At 46.1% G+C, this 26956-nt stretch overlaps 2 protein-coding genes across 3 annotated transcripts; one reads left to right on the forward strand and one right to left on the reverse strand.

The window, feature by feature from the left end:
• The first annotated feature begins 1346 nt into the window (after positions 1-1346).
• mmadhcb (metabolism of cobalamin associated Db) lies at positions 1347-6131 on the forward strand. Of its 2 annotated transcripts, none has more exons than XM_080497975.1 (8): positions 1347-1544; positions 2050-2106; positions 3158-3311; positions 3404-3630; positions 4114-4213; positions 4436-4566; positions 5400-5486; positions 5567-6131. In XM_080497975.1, exons 2-8 carry the CDS (start codon positions 2098-2100, stop codon positions 5759-5761), a joined length of 903 nt encoding a protein of 300 aa, XP_080354101.1. In that variant the 5' UTR covers positions 1347-1544; positions 2050-2097; the 3' UTR covers positions 5762-6131. The 2 variants fall into 2 exon arrangements, with proteins under 2 accessions (XP_080354101.1, XP_080354100.1); XM_080497974.1 differs by having other exon boundaries at positions 1347-1540; positions 2048-2106.
• Positions 6132-7733: 1602 nt separating this feature from the next.
• LOC308131383 (ly6/PLAUR domain-containing protein 6-like) lies at positions 7734-15682 on the reverse strand. Its single transcript, XM_080498111.1, is given in 6 exon segments — positions 7734-8011; positions 8013-8045; positions 8133-8263; positions 9087-9185; positions 9991-10137; positions 15552-15682. Coding segments are annotated over 6 exon segments (690 nt in total). The 5' UTR covers positions 15670-15682; the 3' UTR covers positions 7734-7849.
• Positions 15683-26956: the final 11274 nt, after the last annotated feature.

Consider the following 26956-nt stretch of genomic DNA (forward strand, 5'->3'; position numbering starts at 1 on the left):
TACATGGCAGTCCAGGTACATCATCTCCTTTTCTGTTTTTTGAATCGTTTTCCGGAGGTGGACTCTGCACAACTCCTTCACTGGTACCTGGGAAACGTACAGAAAACATTTAACGCCCATAGTTGTACATACAGATTTAAAAGTAGTGCTGTCAATCGATTAAAAAAAACAAACAAACCTCATTAATTGTGCAAATTTCTCTAATTAATTGCAATTAATTGCCTTGTTTTTTTTTTACTGAAGACTGAAGCTTGTAATGATATTTATTCAGGGAAAACCATTTTTATTCATGTCGACTCAGCACACAGAGACTATATTTAAATTCAAAGACTATTTTCATGACAGCCTTTTAGCTTTGCATGAAACTGTTTTTCTCCAAGATTAGCAAAATAATAAAAACACAAATAAATGAATCAAGAAACATCTGGGTTTTGTTAGAGTGCAGGTCCAACACTTTGACAATTTCAATATTTCTACAAAGTTAAGAACTCATTACATGAACAAAGTGGCAGTAATATACTGTAATTCACTAGATAGTAGTAAAGCTTCATACTATTGAGTACCACAATCAAGAAGTTTTCTTCAACCTCAATGCAACTCTCAAAACATGTCCATTACTATTTTCATCAGTTTTAATTCTGCTTTTAACTTCTATTCCTTCTATGTGACAAACCTGACTCTAAATTCAAAGTCACAAAAAAACAAAATATCATTGTGAAACTGCTCAAACTGCTGTAATGCTAAAATTGATCGAAATACTCAATATCTCAATATGTCAGCAGCTCTTCATCAATGATTTTGCAACATAAATGCAGCTAAATAGTAATAGCACAATATTACCCCATATCTCTTCATAAGATTTGGTATCTTTAATTCTGTAAAGCTATACATGTTTTTTTTGGCTCCTGACTGATTTAATCTGGCAAAAAGAAGAAGATTGCTCACTGGAAGTTTTGGATATACATGTGATAAATTATAAAAAAAATTCAAGTGTACAGTGTTTTGTTTAAGGATGTTATTTATTTATTTATGATGTGGTGATTTTTAAAATAAACTGTATTTAAACTCCGTGGCGTACAAACATAAACAAATCAGTCATTGCAACAAGGTTTACAACAAACATAACAATAACATAAAGAAAGAATAAATAAAATAGAAAAATAATAATAATAAATAATACAAAAGAACAGCGGAGTGTGGCAGACTTTATGGCGTGATATGTCGTGTAAAATGTAAATTATATATGATAATATTTAAGCGATATGAAGTTTTGATGTGTTGCACCTCCTCTCCAGCAGGTGCCACTGTCCGCACTCGTGTATCAGATAAACTTCCGGTCCCAGGGCGCATGCGCGGCTCCAAGGTGATCGCCATGAGATAAAAGTTCATGTTTGGACAATTCTTGGGTCGAGTTCTGTATTTTTTTATTTAATTTAAGTATATTTAGGAAAGATATTAAACCCCCTCCGGAGAGCGGGACAGACACACGGAGCGAGAGACAGCTGGACAAGAGGACGTAGTGTCAACAGAGGGACGTGTGGTGAGTTTGCGATAGATGGAAATAAATACTGTGTTTATGTCTGTTTGTCCATCTCTCTCTCGCCGTACGTCTCTGTCTCTGTCTCTGTCTTATCTCCGTGTGTGTCCTGTGATGGACCTGATCTGTCTTCAGACTGACTTTTCGTCCCTCTGTCCAGACCCTCAGGATTTAAAACTAACCCTCTGTCTCTATACTCGGTTGTCTGTCCCCCAGCAGAAACAATAAACGGCATGTAAAACGATGTGAGGACATTAATTTGGACTCGAACATTAAATGTTCATGAGAGCTTGTCCTCTCAACGTGACTTTAGGTCCTGCGTGGCTTCGATGTCCCCCAGTAGCGACACACCTGAGTTATGAGTTTTGTTTTGTTTTTTCACACGCTTCATTATGACGTCATCATTAGACTCTCCACCCTCTGTCCTCTGTCCTCTGGCGTCCTGGTTCTCCTCACGAGTTGGACAGTCTGCTGTCATGTGTGATCGCTTCTGTGTGTCCCCCCCTGCAGAGACCTCCCCCCCCCCGCTGGACACCGCGAGGACTCCGAGGCACGCCACCATGACAAGTGTGAGTACAGAGTCCCGGGGTGCGTCCTCATACTCCCTCCTATCGCCTTTCCTATCCACTTTTTCTTAAATGTTTAAGTGGCGGCCATGATAAGGACCGTTGGGATTCTCACTGAGGAAAGGAGGCTCAATGCTTCCTTTTGAGCCTCCTTTAGCCTAGGAAACACTGATGCTTCCTTTACCCTAGGAAACTCTGATGCTTCCTTTAGAGTCTCCTTTAGCCTAGGAAACACTGATGTTTCCTTTAGCCTAGGAAACTCTGATGCTTCCTTTAGAGCCTCCTTTAGCCTAGGAAACGCTGATGCTTCCTTTAGCCTAGGAAACACTGATGCTTCCTTTAGAGCCTCCTTTAGCCTTGGAAACACTGATGCTTCCTTTAGCCTAGGACACACTGATGCTTCCTTTAGCCTAGGACACACTGATGCTTCCTTTAGCCTAGGAAACACTGATGATTCCTTTAGCCTAAGAAACACTGATGCTTCCTTTAGCCTAGGAAACACTGATGCTTCCTTGAGAGCCTCCTTTAGCCTAGGAAACACTGATGCTTCCTTTAACCTAGGCAACACCGATGCTTCCTTTAGCCTAGGAAACACTGATGCTTCCTTTAACGTAGGAGACCAGCTCAAGCTGCCCCACAATTCCTTGCGGCGACCACATTTAAAGGGCCGGCTCGTCGCAGCGTTCAGGGAAACTCAGGATGAGTGAAAAGAGATCACGTTAAGTTAACGATGCAATAATCTACGTGGAACAACTTGGAATCATCTAGAACCCAGAGCCCAACTCGGAACGTTCTGGATGTTGTAGAACCGACACATTGAAGTACAGTTTTTGTGTTTGATTGGTTCTTGAATTCGTCCGGCAGCCTTTGATGTACATTTAAAACCTGGTGATATTTGAGATTATATCAGTGTGGGAGACATTTTTGTAGTCCATTTTTTGGAAATGTGTAGTTTTTTTTCACCTCGGCTCACTTCGTGTGTGTGTGTGTGTGTGTGTGTGTGTGTGTGTGTGTGTGTGTGTGTGTGTGTGTGTGTGTGTGTGTGTGTGTGTAGGTGCTGTGCAGCAGGACCCGGCTGGTCACGTACCTCCCAGGACTGCATGTGCTGGTGCACCGTGTGACCGGGTCCGCCGGCTCCAGAACCTTCTCCGCCGCCGGCTCCTCGGGTTCCGACGAGCCCCACGTGTCCGCCACGCCCCCGGACCTGGGTACGGCCCCGCTGGACCCCCCCCCCCCCCCCCCGCCTGTCACACAGCCCCCTTGCAGTAGTGAACTAACTGTGGGTGTGTGTTGTGTCCAGGGCTGCACACGGTGTGGCCCGATGACAACATGGGGCCGTTCGGGCCCCAGGACCAGCGCTTCCAGCTCCCGGGCCACGTGGGCTTCCTCTGCCACCTGGAGGGCCTGGAGGGCCTGGGCAAGGAGGAGAAGGGCCGGAACCCCGGTCCGGTCCCGGACCTGCTGTCGGCTCCGACCAGCAGCGAGCGGCACCAGCTGATCCTGGCCCAGTTCCTGGGGGAGGTCACGGTGAGTCGGGACGGGGGGGGGGGGGGACTGAAATCCACCAGGTTTGGTTTTTTGTTTACATTCTGATGATGAAGATGATGATGATGATGATGATGATGATGCTTCACACTGGTTTCTGATGAAGCGTTGTCGTTATCGTTGATGGTTTCTGCTGATTCGCTGGCAACGGAATAAAAAAACAAGTCATTTGTGGCTTTTTAAAAAATTTTATTATACGAAGCATGTAGTGAAAATCTGTCAAATTCTTCATGAGCCTCAGGATCAGTCTGTGATTTAAAGGACGCTTGAGCAGAAGACGTCTGTTGACATGTTGAGAGTAAAGGAGGTTTTCCGGTTGTCACGTACTGACATCCAGTGGTGGCCGGTGGTATTGCAGGGTGTGAGCAACTTCTCTCTCTCTCTCTGTCTCGCTCTCTGTCTGTCTCTCTCTCTCTCTCTCTCTCTCTCTCTGTCTCTGTCTCTCTCTCTCTCTCTCTCTCTCAGGGTAAAGGTGAAGCCTCCTCCTCAGAACAAAGCCTGACGCTGGCCGACAGCTCCAGTGTTGAATGTGCCGTCCAGTCGTGTCCGGAGCTGCTGAAGAAAGGTCCGGAACCCCGAGGTCCTTCTCTGTGTCGGGGTTCAGCTCCATCACAGGATGGTGTCCTCAGAACCTCTAGAACTTTATTGCCGTAAAGACAACGGGACGCTATAATCAGACTTCTTGGAGATAAATAGGAAAAAATATTTTTAAAACAATTCTTGATGCATAAAAACGGGTATATTCCGCGCCTTCACAGGGTGTGTGTGTGTGTGTGTGTGTCTGCAGATTTCCAGGCCATGTTTCCAGAGGCTCCGCCCTCCAGCATGATGGTCGTCACGGTGACCCAGAAGACCTCCAGCGACATGACGGGCTGGAGCGCCGAGGTGGAGCAGGAGAGAGAGAACATGCTGGACAAGGTGAGACAGACAGACACACACACACACACACACACACACACACACACACACACACACACACACACACACACACACACACACACACACACACACACACACACACACACACACACACACACACACACACACACACACACACACACACACACACACACAGAGATCCACTGCTGATCGGAGCTATTGATCACCGCTAATATGGAAGTAAAACTGTGCCATCAGATTCTGAATTCCAATTTCTAACTCTGAATTTTTTTACCATCGAAATCAGACTTTGAAAAGCTGTCTAATTTCAAGTGCGTATCTTTTTTTCCTTCTGATTTTTTTTCAACATTAAAAATATTCAGTGTGTAAAAATTCAATGTGTCTAAAAATTCAGCTGCAAAAAAATTCAGCTGCAAAAAAAATTCAACCGAAAAAAAAAATTCAGCTGTAAAAATATTCAACCGCAAAAAAAATTCAGATGTAACAAAATTCAGCCGCAAAAAAAATTGAACCGCAAAAAATTTTTTTGCTGTAAAAAAATTCAACCGCTAAAAAAATTCAACCGCAAAAAAAAATTCAACTGTGGAAAATTCAGCTGCAAAAAAAATTCAGGTGCAAAACATCCAGAATCTCTGAGGCCATCAGTACGAGGCAATCGATACCTGTCTCGTTCACCCAACATCCAATCAAGGGAAGCTTTGTTGCTCACGTCCGTACGCTAATGCTAAATCCAGCCACCAAATAGAAACAACATGCAGATCTTGGACGTATTGAGTTTGTGCCGCTGCCCCCTGCTGGTGGATTCCGTCTTTATTCAAAGTCGTCGTCTCGCCCTGGTTTCTGTGCTCCAGTTCATCGAGGGAGCCAAGGAGATCTGCGTGGCTCTGCAGGGCGAAGGGTTCTGGGCCGACTTCATCGACCCGTCGTCGGGCCTGGCGGTGAGACTGCGGCGACGCCGACAAGTCCAACGTTCCCTTTTAATTAAATAAATAATATCAAATCAAATCCCACCCCACAGTTCTTCGGCTCGTACACCAACAACACGCTGTTTGAGACGGACGAGCGGTACCGCCAGCTGGGCTTCCAGATCGAGGACCTGGGCTGCTGCAGGGTGATCCGACACCCCCTGTGGGGGACGCGCGTCTTCGTGGGCTCCATCTTCACCAACGCCCCCCCCGACACTCAGGTCATGAGGCGGCTGCAGGGCAGCTGAGCAGTCGCCCCCCCGCCCCCGGCTGAAACGTGACGTCTTGGACACTGTGACGCTCTCTTTGTTTTAAGACTCTCTTGATTCTCTCTCGAAACACAAACACGTCACACCGACTTCTGGCTTTGATTTCATGGTTCAGATTAGAATTGCGAAGTCTGGATGTGTTCCACTGGATGTCAAACGAAGGTGTAAATATCTCTCGCTCTACGATCCTTCGCCACGTCCTTCGGCGCCGTCCCTCTCCGGTTGTTAGACGGGCTAATGCACATTTTGTTTATGACGCAAAATTCTCTTTCTGAAGGTTTTTTCCGCAGTAATAATCGTCTCCATACCTGGAATGATACTCTGAGAATTAAACAAAGTGTGTCCTCTCTCTCGCTCTCTTTTAAAAAGTGTGTTGCTTCAACCAGCCAATCAGAAATCAAACCCTATATAGTGTCATCAAGGGGTTTAGCCAATCACAATCAAGGTAGGCTCCTCCCCCTTTTGACTCCTCCCACAATCAGGCAGCTCTGCTCTGGCACATGGCACCACGAGAGGAAGTACTTCCTCCATCTTCCCATAGATGGGTGTGTGTGTGGGCGGAGCCAGTCCAGCTCACACAGACACAGCAGATTCTGAATGCAGCTCCTAGGATCCAATTATGAAAATCGGGATTTGGGGCAGTAAGTTTGGTCTTTGGACCAGTGAGACCCGTGTTAAAGTGCTGAAAAGCTTCAAAAGACTTTTTTTTTTTTTTTTTTTACGAGTTTTGTAAAGATGTTTTATCGCGATGGACCGAGTTGGAAAACAATTGTTCCTCCCTCACAGCAGACGTCCATGTAATCTGGTCTGAGCCCCCCCCCCCCCCCCCCACCTGATAATCCCCCACCACCACCTCCACCACCCTGACATTCCACTGGGCTAACGGGGGCAGCTTCCACATCCCCCCCCCCCCCCGACTTTCACCTCCGTCCAAACCTCCAGCTGCAACGGCTTAATTGTAACACAGTGTCAGGTTCCTCTGCTCTGTGTGTGTGTGTTGTAATTAAAGTTAAGCACACAGGATCCACCGCTATGCAGAGAACAAAGACTTCCTCCAGGGTGCCCCCCCCCGCCCCCCCACCCCGGAGCAGATTAGAGTGTGTTCTACTCAGGTGGACGACGTGGAGCTCAGTGTGTGTGAGAACACGTGGGACGACCACATGAAGGTTCAGAGAGCAGAACAGGGTTCAGTGGACACCGTGACAGGTCCTGAACGAGGGAGGGGGGGCTAATCCACCCCCCCCCCCCCCCCAAGGAGAGGGATTAGAAATTATACTTGAGAGGAATCCTGAGAACACTGCAGTCTGAGGAGGAGGAAGACTTTCTCTCGTCACGAAGGCCTGAAATGTTATTTTGGCCTCAATCTGGCGTCTCCGGTCGGGACAAGAACAACCAATTCACTCCGTTTTAAAAGCAAAGATTTTCTTTTAATGTTGATTAAAAAAAACACGTAACAAGTGTAACAGGAAACTTGAGTTTGCGTAGAAAAAGTCGACACGGCAAAATGACATAAAACCATTTTTCAAGCCCTTCAAAATATCCACTGCAAATAAATTAGAAAACGAGCCGGACGGCGGATTTTAGAACATCGAGCGGGAATGGAAGGTTAATCCTGATAATCTACGAGCTAAAACTCACACGGTCACTGGACTCCGATAGAAAAATAAATACTCTGAACATGCGCTCGGGTTATTGCCTCAGACACGAACCAACGATATATATGTATATATAGAGAGAGAGATGTTAGGATAACAACATGCAAAAATGACAATGATCTCCTCAATAATCTGGATTATTTCAGTAAATCCATTCAGGGTGAAGCTCATCGTGATTAATCGGAGACGGTCTCGTCCATTTTAAAGCCCAGGGAACCTTTACAGAGCATCGTTTTTCAACTTTTCCCACCATATTCTGTAAAGAATTGTGAGAATTTGACTCGTGGAATGGGAATTACCGAAATGAATCGACTTGTTGACGGTATTATAGATGTTCCTGGATTATGGCGACTGACCGAAATGAAGGTCCTGAACCGAAGGACCACGGTGGTCCAGGTGGTCCCGGTGGTCCTCACACTCCTCCGAGGACGATGAGCGAAGCGGCGGCGGCGAGCGTGGCCGTCAGCACGCCGCTCCGCGGAAGCCCCGTCGTCGCCGCGCCGCTGAGGGACGACGTGGCTGTGAAGACGGCGTCCGTTTGGTTCTGGGGAACCGACAAGTTGCAGATGTTCCCCCTCGCAGCAGGCGGAGCACATCTGGAGGAAGACCTACGTACAGAAACACACAACCAGACCCGAGCGAGTTCCGTTAGGTTTTCTACCGGCGGGAAGTGTTTGCTTGCACCGCTGCCTCACCTGGTGTCCCTCGTGTTGCGTCTCGGCGCATCCGGACGACAGGCAGTCCTCCAGAGCGGCACAGCGTTTGGTCACGGACACAGTGTCCCCGTCTGCGTCCATCACGTGGCGCGTGTAGCAGTATCCGGCTTCTGAAACGCCACAACACAAGGCGTCCACAGCTGTGAGCCAGAACTCTAGGACCCACTGACCTCAGGGGCCGAGAAAACGGACGAAACCTGGACCGGACGGGAGTGGGGACCGGGAAGGAGGCCGAGCGTTCATTAAACCCAAATAAAACAACGTCTGACTGACCCCTCCGATTCGTAGGGATGCAACGGTTCAATTCGCCGTGATGGATGGAGGTTTGTCAGTTTTTGAAGTTGTACGGTAATTTTGGATTGATGCTTTAAAGGCCACTGTGTGTATGTATGTGTGTGTATCTGTGTGTGTGTGTGTGTCCTCTCTAAGAACCGACATCCAATCACTGTGGTGGCTCCGCCCAGAACCAGAGCCGTAACAATTGCCTCCGGTGTGGCCGTGTCACTCGCGGCCGTGCCACGAGGTGGCGTCTACAAACACGCCACTCGGGGCAGTTCAAACCAAACCAACATGGCGGCTCGGCTACAAATTTTCTACAAAACTAACTAACAGGTCAGTGGGAAGTGTTTCTGGAAATATCTGAGGTGAGAAATAAGCAGTTACCGAATCTGTCCTTGTTTTGGTTCCACTGCTTCAGTTTAGACGTTTTACGAAAGTCTGGCGATTTGTCTCAAGAGGACTCGTTCTCAGATCTTTACAGTGCCACTTTGATAAATCGATTATTTCCGCAAAGGTTCACGCCGGACCGTGGGCAAACCTGGACCGCTGCACCCCTACTGGTGAGTGTGACGGCATCAGCCGGGAACGAAAGAGTTGGAATTCCTTCAGCGGTCATGTGACCAGGCTAACGGAATGCGGCGTAGGAAACCTGACCTCGGGGGCAGTACACGTCCGGCGCCCAGCGGTTACACTGGAAGTTGTCTGGGGCGTCTTCGCAGGTGAAACACTTGAACCCGCCAGGAAACGGAGTGGCTGTCGAAAAAAACAACACCAACAAGTCACGTACAGCTGCAGCGCACATCAGAACCTCGGCGGCGAGTCGGGGTGAGTAGATAGCTTGTTTTCTATTTTAATTTGAAAAGCTGGGGAAATGTCAAAAAGAACAAACACTGATTGGCTTTCTTCTCCTGGGTTTTTACAAAAATGTCCCCCTTCTAACGTAAAAAACCCCAAAAACACGTGTGTTCATCAAGACAGACCTTCATGTAGTCCACCTTCAAACCTGCAGGGGGCAGTGTAGCCAGAAGTATGAAGCCATGATAGCCAATCAGAATCGTTTATGGTGACTTGTAGCTGCGTTTACGTGTTAAAAGAAAGGCCCAAACAAAGAGAAATATCAGTTTTTTTGTAAAAAATAAAAAAAATTTAAAAAAATCCTGAGTTCGTGACTACATAGCCAAACGGTTTGATTTATATGTGGCTTCAAAATAATCCCACTTCCTGCACAAAGAGGCGAAATCTACACCTGGAGCCTCTTCAGCACATCGTTGGGACAAACGTTCACCACATGGCACCACCAGAGGAAGTACTTCCTCCTCTTCCCATACATGGGCGTGAGTGGGCGGAGCCAGTGCAGCTGACACAGACACAGCAGATTCTGAATGCGGCTCCAAAGATCCAATATTTAAAATCAAGGAAAAGCTGGATTTGGGGATTTTTTTTTTTTTAGGAGTGTTGAAACGCTCCGTTACGATTGGTTAAAGACACGACATGGAAGCTTCTTTCTCGTGAGCGGCCGTCATGCGATCGGCCCGGCGTGACAGGGGGGGGCACTTACTGGACGGGTGGAGGAAGACGATGTCCCGCTCAGAGAAGTCCCTGCAGTGCGCTGCCTTCGGCAGGTCCAGGACGGCGGTCAGCAGCAGGACCCAGGCCACGGCGGGCCGGGGCTCCATCACTGGAGGGCGACACTCCACACATGCAGCTGTGGGACACACAGACACCCGGGGGGGGGGGGGTTAGAGGGGGAATCGTCTCCGAAGACCAAGGACCGACATCTGGTTTTCATGTGGAAACTGTAAACAAACGTCCGTGTGTCATCTGCATAGTGACGATTGCACCTTGTTGTACTACAGAAGCCGGAGCCTTGAGGAACTCCACATCTTGTTCCTCCCCGTCCTTCAGAGATATTTTTAAAACATTAAGCGTGACCATAGTCTCTACGTTATAAAAGGTGCACCTTGAAGTGGGAACCATCTGTCTTCATAAAAGAAGAAAGCAAACATCTGTACGTCTCCCTGGCGGACCAGCATTTACTGTCCATGGACCAGATGTTCATAATTGAGGTCCGGCAGCTTCCAGAATGTTCTGTGAATTTGCTCCTCAGCTTTGAAGCCACGGTTTGTTTTCCACATTATGGGAACAGTTGATTTTCTCACTATGAATTCTTTCCGGTTTCTCTTTTTACTTTAAATTCTGGCTGTGGACATTTTTTTTTTTGCTCTTTCAGTAATAATGGAGGTGTTTCTGGCTCTGTAGCGGCTTTCTGTCGCCGTACTGTGACATCTCGTGGTCACAGATGGTACTTACCGTATATTCTAATATACATAAGCCACTTTTTAATCCAAGTCACACGATCAAATCCACCGCCATGGATGCAAATCAAGTCACGTTTTGAAGTCGAGAACATTTTGAAGTCTGCTTCTGCCCCACAGTTCCTCTTCGCCCTCCCCGGAGTCCCAAACTGACGTCAGCCGGCGCGGAGCGACGCTCCAGCTTCAATGCGCGGCCGCTCGCTGAAACGATCATCTGACGATCAGTCAAAAAGGATGAAAGGCGTTCCCATGGTCGGAGGAGGCTCCGGGCCTTTTTTGTTTTCACTCCCGGGGAACTGAGGGATAACGGCTCCAGGCAGATTGAGGCCGGTTCCATCCATCACGCCGCAGGCAGGTACAGGCTCATTCAACAGGCGGATGGATACACGGCACAGCTTGTCCCCCCCCCCCTATCCCACCACCCCTCCCAAGGCTCTGACACGCACTGAACTAATGGAGCCGCTCGGACATTTGTCACATGCACTTGACTCTGGTCCTTTGTGCACTTTCTAACAGGCACAGCCAGATGCATTGAAATGCGGACGCCCCGGTTGCCAATCCGTCAGCTCAACGAGCGGCTCCCAAAGAGCCTCTCTGAGCAAATACACTCCCACGTACACCGATGTGGACAACAACACTCGTCCCTCATGTCGCGTTCGGATTGGAAAAAACACACCGCGTGACGCCAACGGGGGGATCTTGCGAAAACGAGGCAGCTTGAGGCGCGATGAGGAGATCTGGCTCAAGAAATAACCCCACAACACTGACGGAATGTTTTTTGTCGGATTGTTTCTGTTCACGCAACAACATGAACAAATCCAACTTCCACAATATTAATTGATTTGTAGATCTTTATAGACTTGTCGACTCTGTTGTACATAGTACGTGGCGTGTTTTCTGGGTACGTTGTAAACACCTTGACGCCGTCGTTGGGAAGCCGATTCCAAGTGACGCACTTGCAGACTCGCACGGGTGCAATTTGGCAATAAACATCTGTGCTCTGCTAACCTGGAGCAGGTCGAGGTGACCTCTGACCTCTGACCCCGCAGTGGACCGTCGTCACGTAACGTCTCGCTCAGGCGTCTTCGGAGAAAGTCGGTGCTGAAATCCGGACGTGGCGGAAGGCGATGTCACTGTCCGAAGTCCAAACTGCTAAACGTGGAGCTGTGGCTGATGCTCCGGATGTGCAGTGGCAGCGTTTCCACCGTCTCCACGGCGACGGAGCCGGAGCGTTTTCAAAAAGTTACGCCGGCATTTGAGACTGTAACAATACAAAAAGTTCAAGGATGAACCACGGAGAAAATGGTGTATATACCTTTAAATGTTACACTACTGTCCCTGGTTTTGTTAAAAGTTTCTTTGGGAATATAAAGTTTCCCAGGGGAAAAAAAAAAAGTTAGAACTCGGGAACCTATTTAAAAAAAAGTTGTGTTACACGTTTTCACCGGAAAACATGGTGTAAGGCCTCGGCCTTATAATCAACGTGAAGCAGCAGGTTGTCCAGCGAGGTCGGACCGGGAGTAAGAAGAGGCGTTAGCCGGCCGTGAGAGCAGAGACACACACAGACGTCTCATTGAACCGGACGGAGGTTCCGGTTTCACCGCCACAGGTGTGCCGACGCGGCGCCATACAACCAGGAGGATGCTCCGCTGGCTTATCTAATGCTAATGTTCTCCACAAATCTAATCTTCCTCCCGAGTAAAACACACTCTACACACTGACCAGAGTCTTTCTACTGCACTTTAGTCATTGTTTAGTGAATAAATGTAAAAGTTTCATTCTGAATCTATGGCATTTTGAGGAAATATTGTATTGATTTATGTCAAATTATTGTAGAAACTGTTTTCAGACTTATTAGAGGTCTGAAACTAAAAGGATTCGATCTGAGCCATTATGCCAATAAGTGTTTGTTGTATTTTTTATTCTTTGTTACAAAAGCGCAGCTTTCATCTTTGTTCTGCTTCCTTTTCATTCATAACTGGGGAACTTTTGTTTTGTTGTGTTGAATTTGTTTTGTTGATTAATGAACTAAATAAAACTAAACTATAGAAGCTAAGCTAACATTAGCAGCTAATAGAGGCGGGAATGACAAAGGGGACGGTTTCAGTTTGAAAACTGGATTAGAGCACGGCTGTGTGCAAAATACCAACAAACATACCATTTATATATCACCAAGAAATTCAAGTCTTTGTACAACATAATGCTAAAAAACATGTAGCCACCAGGTAATGCTAAACATATAGCTACCAGCTAATGCTAACATGTAGCCACCAGCTAATGATAACATGTAGCCACAAGCTAATGCTAACATGTAGCTGAGCTCATTAACATTATTCCCACTTTTAAAGTGAAACTACAAACAATTGTTCAGATGAGGACATAAAAGAATTGTGTAAAAACAAGTCTATTTAATAAGTCTATTTAGTAATTAATCTGCTAAAATCAGTTTTTACTAAAACTCACAAACCCCCAATGAGTCAGGTTTTTTTTGTTTTGTTTTGTAACGAAGTGACAAATAAGTTCTAGTGCAAAACAAATCCATGACAACTGAAAAGTAAAGCTCGATATGAAGCGAGTTCAGGAAGTAGAAGTTTCGAACTTCCAATTCATCCTTTTCCTCCAGAAAAAGCCCGAAACAACGGCTTCTTTTAGTTTGAGATACAAACATCGGGGTTACTGAGGACGCCCGACGTTCCACATAGAACTCCGCGTGAGACCGAACGAGGGAAGAAAAGCTTTTACAAACAACTGGCAGTTAAAAAGAAATGGCCGATATATTGAGAGCGTCACCGGACGGATCGACAGATTGTGCAAATGAAGCATTTAGATCCCGGAGGGCGGAAGCAGAAGGCGGACCGGAGGCAAGGCGGCCCCGCATGAGAAGCGCGGTTTATATTTAACCCTTCGATAAAAACGCAGTGGGAAACATCTCCACCTCCCGCCGGGTTCGCCCAACCCCCGATATGAGGCCCATTGGCTGGTCAAGCCATTGCATTAAGACCACCCGCCCAGCGAGCTTCTGTCACCAGCCACACCAGCTTGGACCTGTTGGGGCGTGGACGTCAGCTGAGACCCATTTGTATGACAAGTCAGTGTTTTGAAACACACATTTGAGAGGACCTTACCAGAGTATATATATATATATATAGCTTGAATCTGTGATCACTGGCTTTATAAGGGGGGTTGTTGAAGCACCTGAGCTGTGATGTAAGAATAAAATGGCGACGATTACAAAGAGTATTCCCTGCTGTTCAGTCATAAAGGGATTTTTTTTTAACGGTTGGCCATCAATCAGGACAATGATGTTAAACGTGCTCAAACAACTCAATTACAAATGTTACTACGCACACAGATCAAGGCGCACGCGCAGTTAATATGCTGCCGCACGCCATTCTTCAATATTGTAGCAAAGAAAAAAAACAACTGCAGAGATATAAACACTATTTTGCTAATTTTCATGACCAAAAAGATATATTGGCAAGAAGCCCCGCCCCCTTTTGGCGCTTTTTTCGGCATCTGCTGAAAGTAGCTGGAACATTCTTGGGTTTCACGCAGCAGAAGCTCTCGCCAACACAAACACGAGGGTTATTTGTACCAGCTGGGGGCCGACACACTACTGGGCAGGTTTAATGTAATTGTTTTATTCAGTCTAGTTAGTGCCCCCCCCCCCCCCCCCCCCCCCCCCCCAACTCCTCCACCCCCTCCCCGATCTGGAGCCCGCATGCTTTTCTTCACACAGCTGAGAGGACCCCCATCCACCAGCCAGCCCAAGCTCACAGATGTGCCCCACCCCCCACCCCCTCCCACCCTCCCACCCTATCATCCGCCCCCTTTTAATGGAAAGTGTCTCGACTAATGAGGGTGAACGGAGTTGCCTTCACAGGCCACGTCCCATTTTTCACCCCTGTCGCTCTGGCAGTTCCAGACGTCATCCATCACCCAGCAGGACCCGGCTTCACACACAGGCCTGATCCATCACAGCTACGCTAATGCAATTGAGCACACACACACACACACACACACACACACACACACACACACACACACACACACACACACACACACACACACACACACACACACACACACACACACACACACACACACACACACAGAACAAGAGGTAATACCACAGTGGGGGGGGGGGGGGTTCAATAAAGGCAGTCTGAAGCCGAAGAGCACAGAATCTGTCCACAACAACACCAGTATGTGATTCCAGGGTCCTGGATGTGGGCAGGATAGTACGGTCAGGTACAGACAGCCTGAACATCATGACCGTCTGAATCCCACCGTGTGGTTCCTCCTTGAGCCCTTGATGGACTTCACCAGACCCCCCCCCCCCGAGAGGTGCTGTGGTGTCTGCCATCAATTCAACGTTCTCCACAAAGCCTCTATCGGGGTTTACTTTAGCACAACCGAGCTTACGGGGTGTGGACCTCACCTCCACTCTGCCGCTAGGTTCATACGGTCGTGTCCACGCCCTTTACATTTTTTTCCAGGAGTTCTTAACACAGTGACAGATTTCGTCCCTCTGACTGGTCCGAGATGGACGTCGATCAGAGCTTTGGCTCATTTTCGTCCTCAAAGACCCAACAGCTTCGTCTCAAATCTGCTTGACCGCACGAGACGTCTCCTTAAGAGGTCGTGATGACCTTCAGATTTAAAAACACCTCTGATTAGTTCATCATGTCCAGGACCAGCGGCAGCAAAGCTTGATGATGCCACCACCGTGTTTTACAAAGGGTATGCTGGACCAAACAGCTCATCTGGATACCAGAAGGACTGGAAAGAGCTCCTGTAGCACCTTTTTCCAAGGTCTTTTTCCAAGGTCTCTTTCCAAGGTCTGTCCTCCACAGCCTTGGCCCACGTCGTCCTGCCCGGTTTGATGTTGTAACTGAAAGTAGAATTCTGCATTCTTCCATCTCGGCCTGAAGCTTTTTCCATTCCCTTCTCAGCTCTGTGTCTTTTTAAAGGCTTTGAGGACTGTGAGTGCTGCAGGAAAACAAGCTGCAGGAAAAACAAGCTGAAGGAAACAAGCTGCAGGAAACAAGCTGCAGGAAAAACAAGCTGCAGGAAACAAGTTGCATGAAAAACAAGCTGCAAGAAAAACAAGCTGAAGGAAACAAGTTGCATGAAAAACAAGCTGCAAGAAAAACAAGCTGAAGGAAACAAGTTGCATGAAAAACAAGCTGCAAGAAAAACAAGCTGAAGGAAACAAGCTGCAAGAAAAACAAGCTGAAGGAAACAAGTTGCATGAAAAACAAGCTGCAAGAAAAACAAGCTGAAGGAAACAAGTTGCATGAAAAACAAGCTGCAAGAAAAACAAGCTGAAGGAAACAAGTTGCATGAAAAACAAGCTGCAAGAAAAACAAGCTGAAGGAAACAAGTTGCATGAAAAACAAGCTGCAGGAAACAAGCTGAAGGAAAACAGGCTGTAGGAAACAAGTTCTAAGAAACAAACTGTAGGAAACAAGCTGTAGGAAACAAGTTGAAGGAAACAAGCTGCAGGAAACATGCTGTAGGAGACAAGCTGTAGGAAACAAGATGTAGGAAACATGCTCTAGGAAACAAGATCTAGGAAACAAGCTGCAGGAAAAACAAGCTGTAGGAAACAAGCTCTAGGAAACAAGCTGTAGGAAACAAGCTGAAGAAAACAAGCTGAAGGAAACAAACTGAAGGAAACAAGCTGAAGGAAACAAGCTGCTGCAGAAGCGTCCAGCCCCGGTCGGCTCCTCCCTCATAAAGTGGGCACTAATTTCCCGCGGCCATTGTGATGCTGATGGAGGGACACAGTGGAGGGACACAGTGGAGGGACACGGTGGAGGGACACGGTGGAGGGACACGGTGGAGGGACACGGTGGAGGGACACGGTGGAGGGACACACAATGGCCGACACGTCCTGTGACAATGAGCGGCGGCCTGCAGACGCACTTCACAGCACGTTAAAGCAGAAGGTTCAGAAGTGACGCACAACAATCGCCAGCGTCAGCTATTGTGCGGCTAAATGTGTTGTGAGGGCCGGAGTTCTGCCGGCGGCTCACTTTAACTGAAGACAGACTGTGAAAGACCTTCGTCCAAACTGGTTATGACTCCAGCTCTTTGTTTTTTTGATTCAACATATCTCAGGTTTCAGGAGGGAAAACAGAATCGGACCTTTCCTCTCTCACTTTGGGCAATCGAACGGCTCATTTGGTGATTTTTTTTCTTTTTCTTTTTAAAGATGGCGTTCTGTGAGTTTGAGTCATTGTTCCTTCGCCGACGTGGGACTTGTGGTGAATGCTCTGGACGTTTCACCTTTAAAGGATATCGCCGTGAGCGAACACAGACCTTGTGCCTTGCTCAAGGGTTCACGGTGTCTGAAACAAGAATCCGTCTCTTTGTTTTTTTGGTTTGTTTTTTTTAAAGAATGACCCTTAAATGTGAAGCGACGCCCTCCGTGGGCCTCAGATCACACGGCAGATGAACGATTCAATCGGCTGGATCGGATTTGTTTTTTTGAAAAATCGGAATTTATGTTCTGCTGAACCAGAGAGAAAAAAAAGAGGGAGGAAGAAAGAGAGAAAGAGAGGGGTAGGGAAAGAGAGAGTGAGACGCTCCAATGAAAACACTGCAGAATCTCTCTCACACACACACACACACACACACACACACACACACACACACACACACACACTCAAAATCTAAATAACCACATGCAGCAAAACCATGTAAATGACATATATTTTGTATTTATCGTTTCATTTTTTCCCCCCCAAGCTTCAGAAATGCAACAATTTAGAATTTCCAGGATCAGTTCATGTTGTTTTGTTTGGTCCTTGAATCCGAAGCTTGTTTTTTTTAATCTCCCACCACGGTCTGACGACCCCCAAATATCGTTTTCGTCACCCCAGGAGACCAAAACGTCGTATTTATGACGGGAAGATTTCCGCTTGAAGGAACAAAAGAGCTAAAAAGAGTCCGTTGATGAATGGCAAGCAGATCTTGTTAACATAATCAGAGCGAGCTGAACCTTTTAGAGGGACGTCGTCGTCCGAGACGTCTCGTTTGATCGGGCGGTTTTCGTGAAACGGGGAAGAAGAACAAACCTCTGGGGCTGAAAACCAGAATCACTGAGGGACAAAGCCTCCGTGACATGAGGAGACCCTCATCGGGATTCTGGTGGAACCCGTCAACAGAACGATGGATGGGTGGGCGGGTGGTATGGGTGAGGTTCTTGGTTCTTCCTCCTCGGGTCCAACAAGACAAGATTACTGAACCGGCCCGAGGTCCCTGATGATCCACATGAACCCAGAACCAGATCCCAACGAATCCAGAACTAGACCAGATCTACATGAGCATCTAAGTGATGGTTTGGTTAAAATAATTGTAATCCTGTTGAGTTGTTCTAAATTTTCTCGGGTCCCTTTGTCTGGTTGGCCTCATTAGGAAAAAAGCAAAACAAATCAGTGATTAAAAAAATTTATAAATAAAACGGATTTCAGAAAAGAAAAATCAATGATAAAAAAAAAATCAATGATTGAAAAACCAAGGATTTAAAAAAAATCAATGATTAAAAAAATCAGTGATGAAATGAAGGATTAGTGATTAAAAAAGGGGTTACAATGAGTGATTTAAATAAAAATGAGTGATTTAAAAGAAAAATGAGTGATTAAAAAAATCAATGATTGAAAAATCAATGATTGAAAAATCAATGATTAAAAAAAATCAGTGATGAAACGAAGGATCAGTCAAAAGGGTTAGAAATGAGTGATTTAAAAGAAAAATGAGTGATTTAAAAGAAAAATTCAGTGATTAAAAAAAAATGTATGATTAAAAAAATGAGGCCCAGGTTTTAGAGAATAAGGTCAAACTAGGTCAGAATCACACCCCCGGACCAGGAGCGGCTCCGCGGCCCCCCGGTCCCCCGGACCTCTCAGTCCCCAGGAGCCTCCCTGCCCGGGGCCCCGTCGGCCGCGGCCCCGCATCAAATCACTTACTTTGAAGGGGTGTTCCGGCTGTCACAGTGCTTCAGGCTCCCCGGCAGGCTGAACAAAGCTCCCCCGGCCCGGCGCCGCGCTCCTCCCGCTGCGTCCCCGTCTCCCCCCCCCACCCCCACCGTCCCCCCGTCCCGTCCCGTCCCGTCCCCCGCCACGGAGCTCACCGCGGTCCCATTGGGCCACTCGCTCGGGTCGGTCACGCTCGGACAGGCCGCGTCGTTGTCGGCGCGAGGGCGGCAGACTCTCCGCTGACAGCCCGGGACGCGGAGCATCCAGAGCGGCTCCGCTCCCCGCGCCGCGCAGGGCCGCCTCCCATTGGCCGGGAGGGGCCGGGTGGGCGGCGGCCTGCTCCTCCCGGGGGGAGCCGGCGCTCCGGAACCCCCCGCCGGAGGGTCACGATCGTCCGGATCCGACACGTCCAGGTGGAAGAGGAGAGGAACGCGTTACTGTAACGTTACTGGAGGTTCCACGTTGGAACTCATCAGAGTCTAGAATTGACCAGTTATTTTACCTTTATTCAGAGTTCTTGAGTTAATCAGAGAAAATACAGAATGTTTCTTTATTTGGAACATTTTATTAATTAAATGGAAATAAAACAATAATGCGAATACTAATCATAAAATGAGAAAATTATATAAACAACACCAACAACAAAAAACAACAGTAATATCAATAATAATAATAATAATAATAATTTACTTGTGTCTCGTATATCTGATAGTTCAAGATTCTGTGATTGTTGTGAAATGTTTTCATATTCTTCTTCTTATGATTTTTCTTATGATTATTATTTTTCTTCTTCTTCTTCTTCTTCTTCTTCTTCTTCTTCTTCTTCTTCTTCTTCTTCTTCTTCTTCTTCTTCTTCTTCTTCTTCTTCTTCTTCTTATTATTATTATTATTATTATTATTATTATTATTATTATTAGGGACCGAGCAAGAAAGACAACGACCTTATTATTATTATTATTATTATTATTATTATTATTATTATTATTATTATTATTATTATTATGTAGAGGAAAATAGGAATCGACAAATCACAGATACTGTATTTCTTTGAAAAAAATTTTTTTTAATACGACATTAATCCGCTGTTCTTGTCAATTCTGCTTCACATCGACATAAATTCACAAAACATTCTCACATTTCTTCTGTATTTGTCAGAGAATGTCGTTGTGAACCTGGATCTTTTCTGCATGAAGCTGAAAATTATTTTAGTCATGATGAAGTGTGAGCAGTGGAACAGTCACTGTACTCTGATACAGATTTTACCCCCTGAAGACAAGATGGAGTTTTTAAGTATTGACGTCAATAAGATAAAGATAAACAGTGGTAATTAGGTAACTCACTCAGCTATTGACTTGCTTTAGTCCCGTGAACTCAGATTTTCTTAATTTTCTTCATGTTTACCTTCACCTTTAATGTTCATTTCACCCCACTGGCTTTGGATTTCCATCATTTCTTTTCCTAAAATCTCCAAAAACACAACTTCTTTCCGGTGATATTTTAGATTATTTGCTGTTTTTTCCCCCTCAAATTTACCAAAATTACATTTAACCAAACAAACAAAAAAAGACATTTCTCCAGAAATCAAAAAAATCTTGATTTGTTCTATATTCGCTGTGTCTGCTTTGTTTCGAAAAGGTTTTTGATTTCTGGAGATTTTAAAGGAGAAAATCTTTCTGAGAAAAATCTCCTGACCTTGTTGGTTCCGCCTCGACCCACCTGAAGCTCTCTGGCGCCCCCCAGAGGAGCTCCGCTGCACAGTTCTACCTGATCAACGTCACGAACTCCCATCGAGTTTTAATATATTCTGAAAATGAAGAACTGTTATTAAGACATTTGATTACTGCTTTTCATTTAAAATTTTTCTGTCATTTTCATCATTTCGGATGTGCCACCCTTCTTCACCACTTTTGATATTTTGATATATATATATATAGTCCCGTCTCATCTCATCCCGTCCTGTCCTATCCTGTCTTGTCTCATCCAATCCCGTCTCATCTCTTCTAATTCCATCCCGTCCTATCTCGTCTCGTCTCATCTTGTCTTGTCTCATCTTATCTTGTCTCATCTTATCTTGTCTAATAGTATCTCGTCCCGTCTTGTTCTATCCCGTCTTGTCTCATCCCCTCTTGCCCCATTCAATCCTGTCTCATCTTTTCTAATCCCATCCCGTCCCGTCTCGTCCCGTTCCGTCCCGTCTCGTCTCGTCCCATCCCATCCCATCCCGTCCCGTCCTGTCCCATCTCGTCCCGTCCCGTCTTGTTCCATCCTGTCCCATCTTATCCCATCCCATCCCATTCCGTCCCGTCCCGTCTCGTCTCGTCCCGTCCCGTCCCGTCCTGTCCCGTCCCGTCCCGTCCCGTCCCGTCTCGTCTCACCCCGTCCCGTCTTGTCTCCTGGTGTTTCTAATCACTTTCCTCCCTTCGGTGGACGACTGTCCCACACCGATCGTCTCCATACGGGGGTAAAAAGCGAGCCGGCTGTGTGACAGGGCGTAGGAAAGCGTCCCAGGATTGTCTCGTCTCGTCTCGTCCCGTCCCAAGATTGTCTCCCAGACAAATCAGTGGATCAATCCGCAGATTTCAGGCATGACTGGATTCCACTTGAAGTTAAGATCTACAGGCTGCCATCTCCCGTAATTACACCTGCATTAGCGGGGGGATCGGGTGGCAGCTAATGACGACCGCGGGCCCGGAGATAAAAGCCCTGTCCTCGGGCGGGGGGTGGGGGGGGGGGGGGTCATGTGTGAGGGGCAGGTAGCCTCAGCAGTGTCTTGAGATACACCACTGTATAGCTTCAGTAGTTATTCGCCACCAGAAGGAAGGAATTCTTTTTTTTTTTTTTTTTAATATATTTTTATATTTATGTAATTTGAGCCGAACCATGTGTAATTTCAATGTTTCTACTTTTGTTTCTACTTTTCATTTGGTGCCGGTTTGTGGTCTCTTTCCCAAGCTTTCTTTTACGGTAGCACGTAGTTTGTTTTGTATTTACTGCGTTAAGTGTTCTTAACGGTTCCTAACTTCTCCAAAGAGGCTTTACTTTCTTCAGCCGCTTTGCGGAGCTTTGGGCTCGTTAGCCGTTTAGCTTCACTGTTAGCTCGCCACACATCAGTCTTCCTGGTCAATCGGCACCGTTTGGCATTGAAAGCACACGTCTGTCTCAGCTGAAGGAAAAAAAAAAAAAAACTGTGTGTGATGAAGCAGGTGGTTATTATCTCGGAGGCGTATCTCGGTCTGGAGAGGATATCTGCTCCTCGGGAGCTTTATCGGCGCCCAGCTCTCAATCACAGGAGACAATGGGAGCAGTTAGAAGGACTTGAACTCGCACACAGAGGCTCTTTTCACCGGTCCGTCCGTCCGTCCAGGGACACGGCCGCCTGCCTGCAAATGTTCAGAAGCGAACGTGAAGACTTGAGGATCTGTGGAGGTACAGAAAGGTCTCCGTTCGGGAAATGAGCTTTTTTTGGTATTTTGGTATTTGGTATTTTGAAAAACACACAAATGAGAACAGGTTGTGTTGGAAAACAAGAAACACTTTTGTAAACTTTGTGTTTGATGGACGTTCCTTTTCCTGTTTTTGCACTGAAACTCTCCTGCCGAACAAAATGGCATCGCTTCCTTCGGCGAGCTCCTTCCGGCCGAACAAATTCATTTCGGCGCTGCCAACCGTCCCGGCCGCACCGTGTAGGTGTCGTCATATTTGAATCATATTTAGCTTTTTATTGTTATTTAGCTTAAACATTGCTGCTGTCCGAGCGCCGCAGCTCGTTACAATGTCGTGATGCACCTGAACGCATCGCGCATAACCCTAACCTTATCCCTAACCCCCACCCTAGCATTATCGTAACCCTAACCTTATCCCTAACCTTATCTCTAACACCCACCCTAACCTTAACCCTAACCTTATCCCTAACCCTCACCCTAACCTTATCTCTAACCCCCACCCTAACATTATCCTTAACCCTAACCTTATCCCCAACTCCCACCCTAACCTTATCCCTAACCCCCACCCTAAGCTTATCTCTAACCCCCACCCTAACCTTTACCTTATCCCCACCCTAACTTTATCCCTAACTCCCACCCTAACCTTAACCTTATCCCTAACCCCCACCCTAACCTTAACGTTATCCCTAACCTTATCCCCAACCCCCACCCTAACCTTATCCTTAACCCCCACCCTAACCTTATCCCTAACCCCAACCCTCTCTGACACAACGGCTGCTGAACATGACACTTTAACTCTTGTTGCTATTTGCTCAGTCGGGAACTTCCTCCTCCCGACAGCAGAATCTCATCCGGCCAGAGATGCTGGGATTGGGGGGGGTGTGAAGGAGCTCCACACCGCGTCACATGACCGCGTAGCTTTCATGTTTCACGTGCGGGCGACACCGTGACCCCGGGGCCGGAATGTTAATCCCTCGCTTGTGTTGCAGTTTGTTTTCGGTCACATGCAGACGCAGACGGACCGGCTGCTCTGACCCGGAGCTCAGCGGATCGGCGCGGCTCGCTCTGAAGTCGGCGTTTGATCTGGTAAGGAGGCCGTGCCGGCGGCGATCTGAGATCCGGTTTGCAGGCGGGCGACCACTGGAGGGCGCCGTGGCGATCTGAGCTCGGTGACGTGGAGGTAGAAAAGCAGCCCGAGGGCCGGTCATGTCTTGAACTTCATAATAAAAGTTACTGGTAATCAAACTTAGATGCAAGTAATCAGTAAAATAACTAAGTTACTTTTTAAGGGAGTAGCTAGTAATCGGTAATCTTATTACTTTTTCAAGGTAACTGCGGCAACACTGGTCACCTGCCCAGTAAAGAGTAAATTCAGTCCTCCTGACCGCTCCATGAGAGAAGTCCAATTGTAGCATTAGCATTAGCCTTAGCGTCCCTATGATTTATGGTGGTTCTTTCCGAACCTGAACACACGTTTGGCTGCAACATGTGATTTGTTCAAGAAGGGTCCGAGGAGTCTGAAGGGTCCTAGGGGTCCAACAGGTCTGTGGGATCCGAAGTCTCCCAGGGTTCCGATGGTTCCAAAAGTTCTGAAGGGTTCCGATTGGTCCAAAAGTTCTGAAGGGTTCCGATTGATCCAAAAGGATCCTCGAGGTCCAAAGTCCCTAAGGGGTCTGAAAGGGTCACAGGGGTTGATGAGAATTCTTCCAAGAACTGAACGCAGATAACTTGTGGCACACACACACACACACACACACACACACACACACACACACACACACACACACACACACACACACACACACACACACACACACACACACACACACACACACACACACACACACACACACCCTACATTGGTGATAAACGAACTGCAGATGGATGCAGGATGGATGGATGCCGAGAGTTTGAAGAATCTTTCCTGGATCTCTGGCTCCCTCTTATGGAGGAACACCTGTATTACAAAACATTAAAGCGTTTCAATCGTCCATTTCAGATGTGAGTTTAACAGGGACTTTGTCAATGCTTTTAATATATATATATATAAAATCAGTGGCTGCGTTTTTAAACCAAAGTTTTGTGGAATTGTTTATATTTGGTAGTGTTTTTTTATTTTTAATACGCAGTGCTTTTATTTTCCATCGCCTCTGAAAGCAGCAGACTCAAAAGCTCAATCAGCAATAAACCAACAAACTATGACACACTTGGGGAGATTTATTATTATAATTTTTTTTTAATTCCCTACAATATACTTTTGTAGAAGTTGAAAACAACAAGCGTGGCGCATGCTCTCAAATTGAACTGTCAACAAATAGTATAATATAATCATACAGGAATTATTTCCATTTCCATTCTAAAAAAATAAACAAAAGTAGGAAAAAACAGTCTGTGAGTATCAAAAACACCTGCATGTTCCAATAATCAATTTAAGTGAGTGAAAAAAAAAGATACAATAAATCTGATTAACTAAATGAATGTCAAAATTATGTTTTTACAAATGAAAAGAACTAATTAGTCTGGAATGTTATAAGAAGATAGTTTATAAGACCAGTGCTTAAGTAGTTTTGATAATTTTAATGCAATACATTTGAAATCGTTAAAATTGAAAGTTGGGGGAGTGACTTTAAAATTGGATTCTTCTGAATGGAAAACGTGGCCAAACATGGAATCTCAGGTTGGACAAAGCAGGACCAGGACCAGGACCAGGACCAGGACCAGGACCAGGACAGGCCTCGTGATCCGGTTGGAGGGTCGTCATGGTGACACGTGGGCTTGAACTTCATCTCTTCATGACTCTTCAATGGCTCTACTGCGCCACCAAGTGGACAATGAATGTAAAGCAGTCGGTGACGTCACTGATGGTGAAACGATTCTTGCAAATGAGGGAAAACATTGATTGGGGGACAATTATTCAGTTTTTTATTTTAAAATAGAAACCTCACAGTTTCTTTGCTTTTTAGATTATTTCACTTGTTTTGGGGAAATTTTTTTTTTCACAGTACACAGATGAAGCCTAAAAAACTTTTGTGTTGTTGTGTAAAATGTGGAAGACGGACACACTTGTTATGCAATTCGATATCACATTTATATTTATAATATTTAATATAAATGACACTTTTATTCTGTGCCTACGTTACTCGGGGAGGTCAGGTTGGCTCAGTGGCAGGAAGGAAGCAGCCGTGGACGACAGGTTTCAATAATAAAATCCACAAATCCAGGAAATCTGTCGTGTTTTACTGCTGTTTGTATATCAAATAACTCGTGAAGCCAAGGTGGAGGACCTCGAGGTGTGGGGGGACATCGGTGCACCGCAGGACGTCCTGCAATGTCCTGAACTGCGACTGAATGTTGACAGATCTGCAGAACAGAAACAGACATTATCAGTGCAAGCAGAGTCTCCAATGCTGCCCCCTGCTGCTCCAAGAGCGGAACTGCAGACTGATGTTCCTGCTCCGAGGAATCATTTAAACTATATCAGTCTAAACCAGAGGTGTCAAAGTGATTTCAGTTGAGGGGCCACATCAACCTGATCTGACCTCTGGAGGCCCAACAAGTCAAACGTAACATGTTAAACTGCAAATATGGACAAATGTCAAAGTCTTTCCTTCTTTTGATCCTTTTGTAACTGCAAGGATTCGCCAGTATATTCTGAAATATACATATTAAAGTTAATCAGATATTATATTTGCAAAAAGGAAACAATATCTGTATCCGGATATCGTATTTTTATTCAGGATTAAAACAATTTGTTGTCATCTGGACATTTGTTTTGAGTTTATGTGTCTAAAGTATCACTTCACATAAATTGGACACCTTTATTGTGAAAGGTGTTATGTCATGTGACCTCCATAGACGCATTAATTAATTCTGACCAAGGGAGGTTTTAAATGTCATTTTTGCCAATCTGGTGTTTTTAGATCAGCCTGTCAGTTTTCATATTTATACTTAAAAAAAAAAAAAAAAAAAAAAAAAAAATCCCATGGCGGCCGGATTAGATCCTGTGGCGGGTCGCTTCTGGCCCCCGGGCCTCATGTTGGACACCCCTGGTCTATACATTCAATATCGGCCTGTACATTATTCTACACGATGGACGAGTCCGTCTCTGATGAGACACCAGGGTTTGATTCATTCTACATTAGTGATCAAGATGGACCAGTATGTCGGCCCACACCTCCTGGACTCATGTGGCTCAAGTCCCAGGATGGACTCTCTCAGGACCCCCAAACCCCCCCAACACCACCCCCCCCCCTATTCTCCTCTTGCTACTGTGGCCCTCCGGAGCCCTGTTGTCCCCGGTTCCCATGTCTCCACAGGGATTAATCCCTGAACCACAGGTGTGATAATCCGTGGGACTGACGTGTCCCGGGCCCCAGTCTGCTTTGATCAGAGGGAACAATGAGCATGTTGGTCCACAAACGGACCCCCCCCCCCCCCCACAAGCACCAAACAAAGCTCACTTGTTCACCAGAGATACACCGAAAAACACTTAAAAAAACAAAAACAAACAAAAAAACTAGCCCAGGTTCATGTGTTCACAGTGAGTTCATGGAGCTCTGAGGCCCAGAAACACAAAATGAAATGTGACCAACGATGAATAAATCCCAGGTCGAAAAAAAAAAACACGAAACCCCACATGGAAAGAACCTATATAAACATATATATTATAATATAGGTTTTTTAATATATGTGACATACATTGGCCGTTTTCCTATATTATACGTGCATACAGGTACTTATATAGGTACATATATGCACGTATATATGTGTGCATATATGCA

Source organism: Blennius ocellaris (assembly GCF_963422515.1).
Source record: "Blennius ocellaris genome assembly, chromosome: 6".
Classification (NCBI taxonomy): domain Eukaryota; kingdom Metazoa; phylum Chordata; class Actinopteri; order Blenniiformes; family Blenniidae; genus Blennius; species Blennius ocellaris.

Bases quoted from the DNA above. Each gene is read 5' to 3' on its own strand.
- mmadhcb (XM_080497975.1), top strand. The intron at 3,312-3,403 runs GTACGGCCCCGC...TGTTGTGTCCAG, and splicing joins CGCCACGCCCCCGGACCTGG to GGCTGCACACGGTGTGGCCC. The intron at 4,214-4,435 runs GTCCGGAACCCC...GTGTGTCTGCAG, and splicing joins TCCGGAGCTGCTGAAGAAAG to ATTTCCAGGCCATGTTTCCA.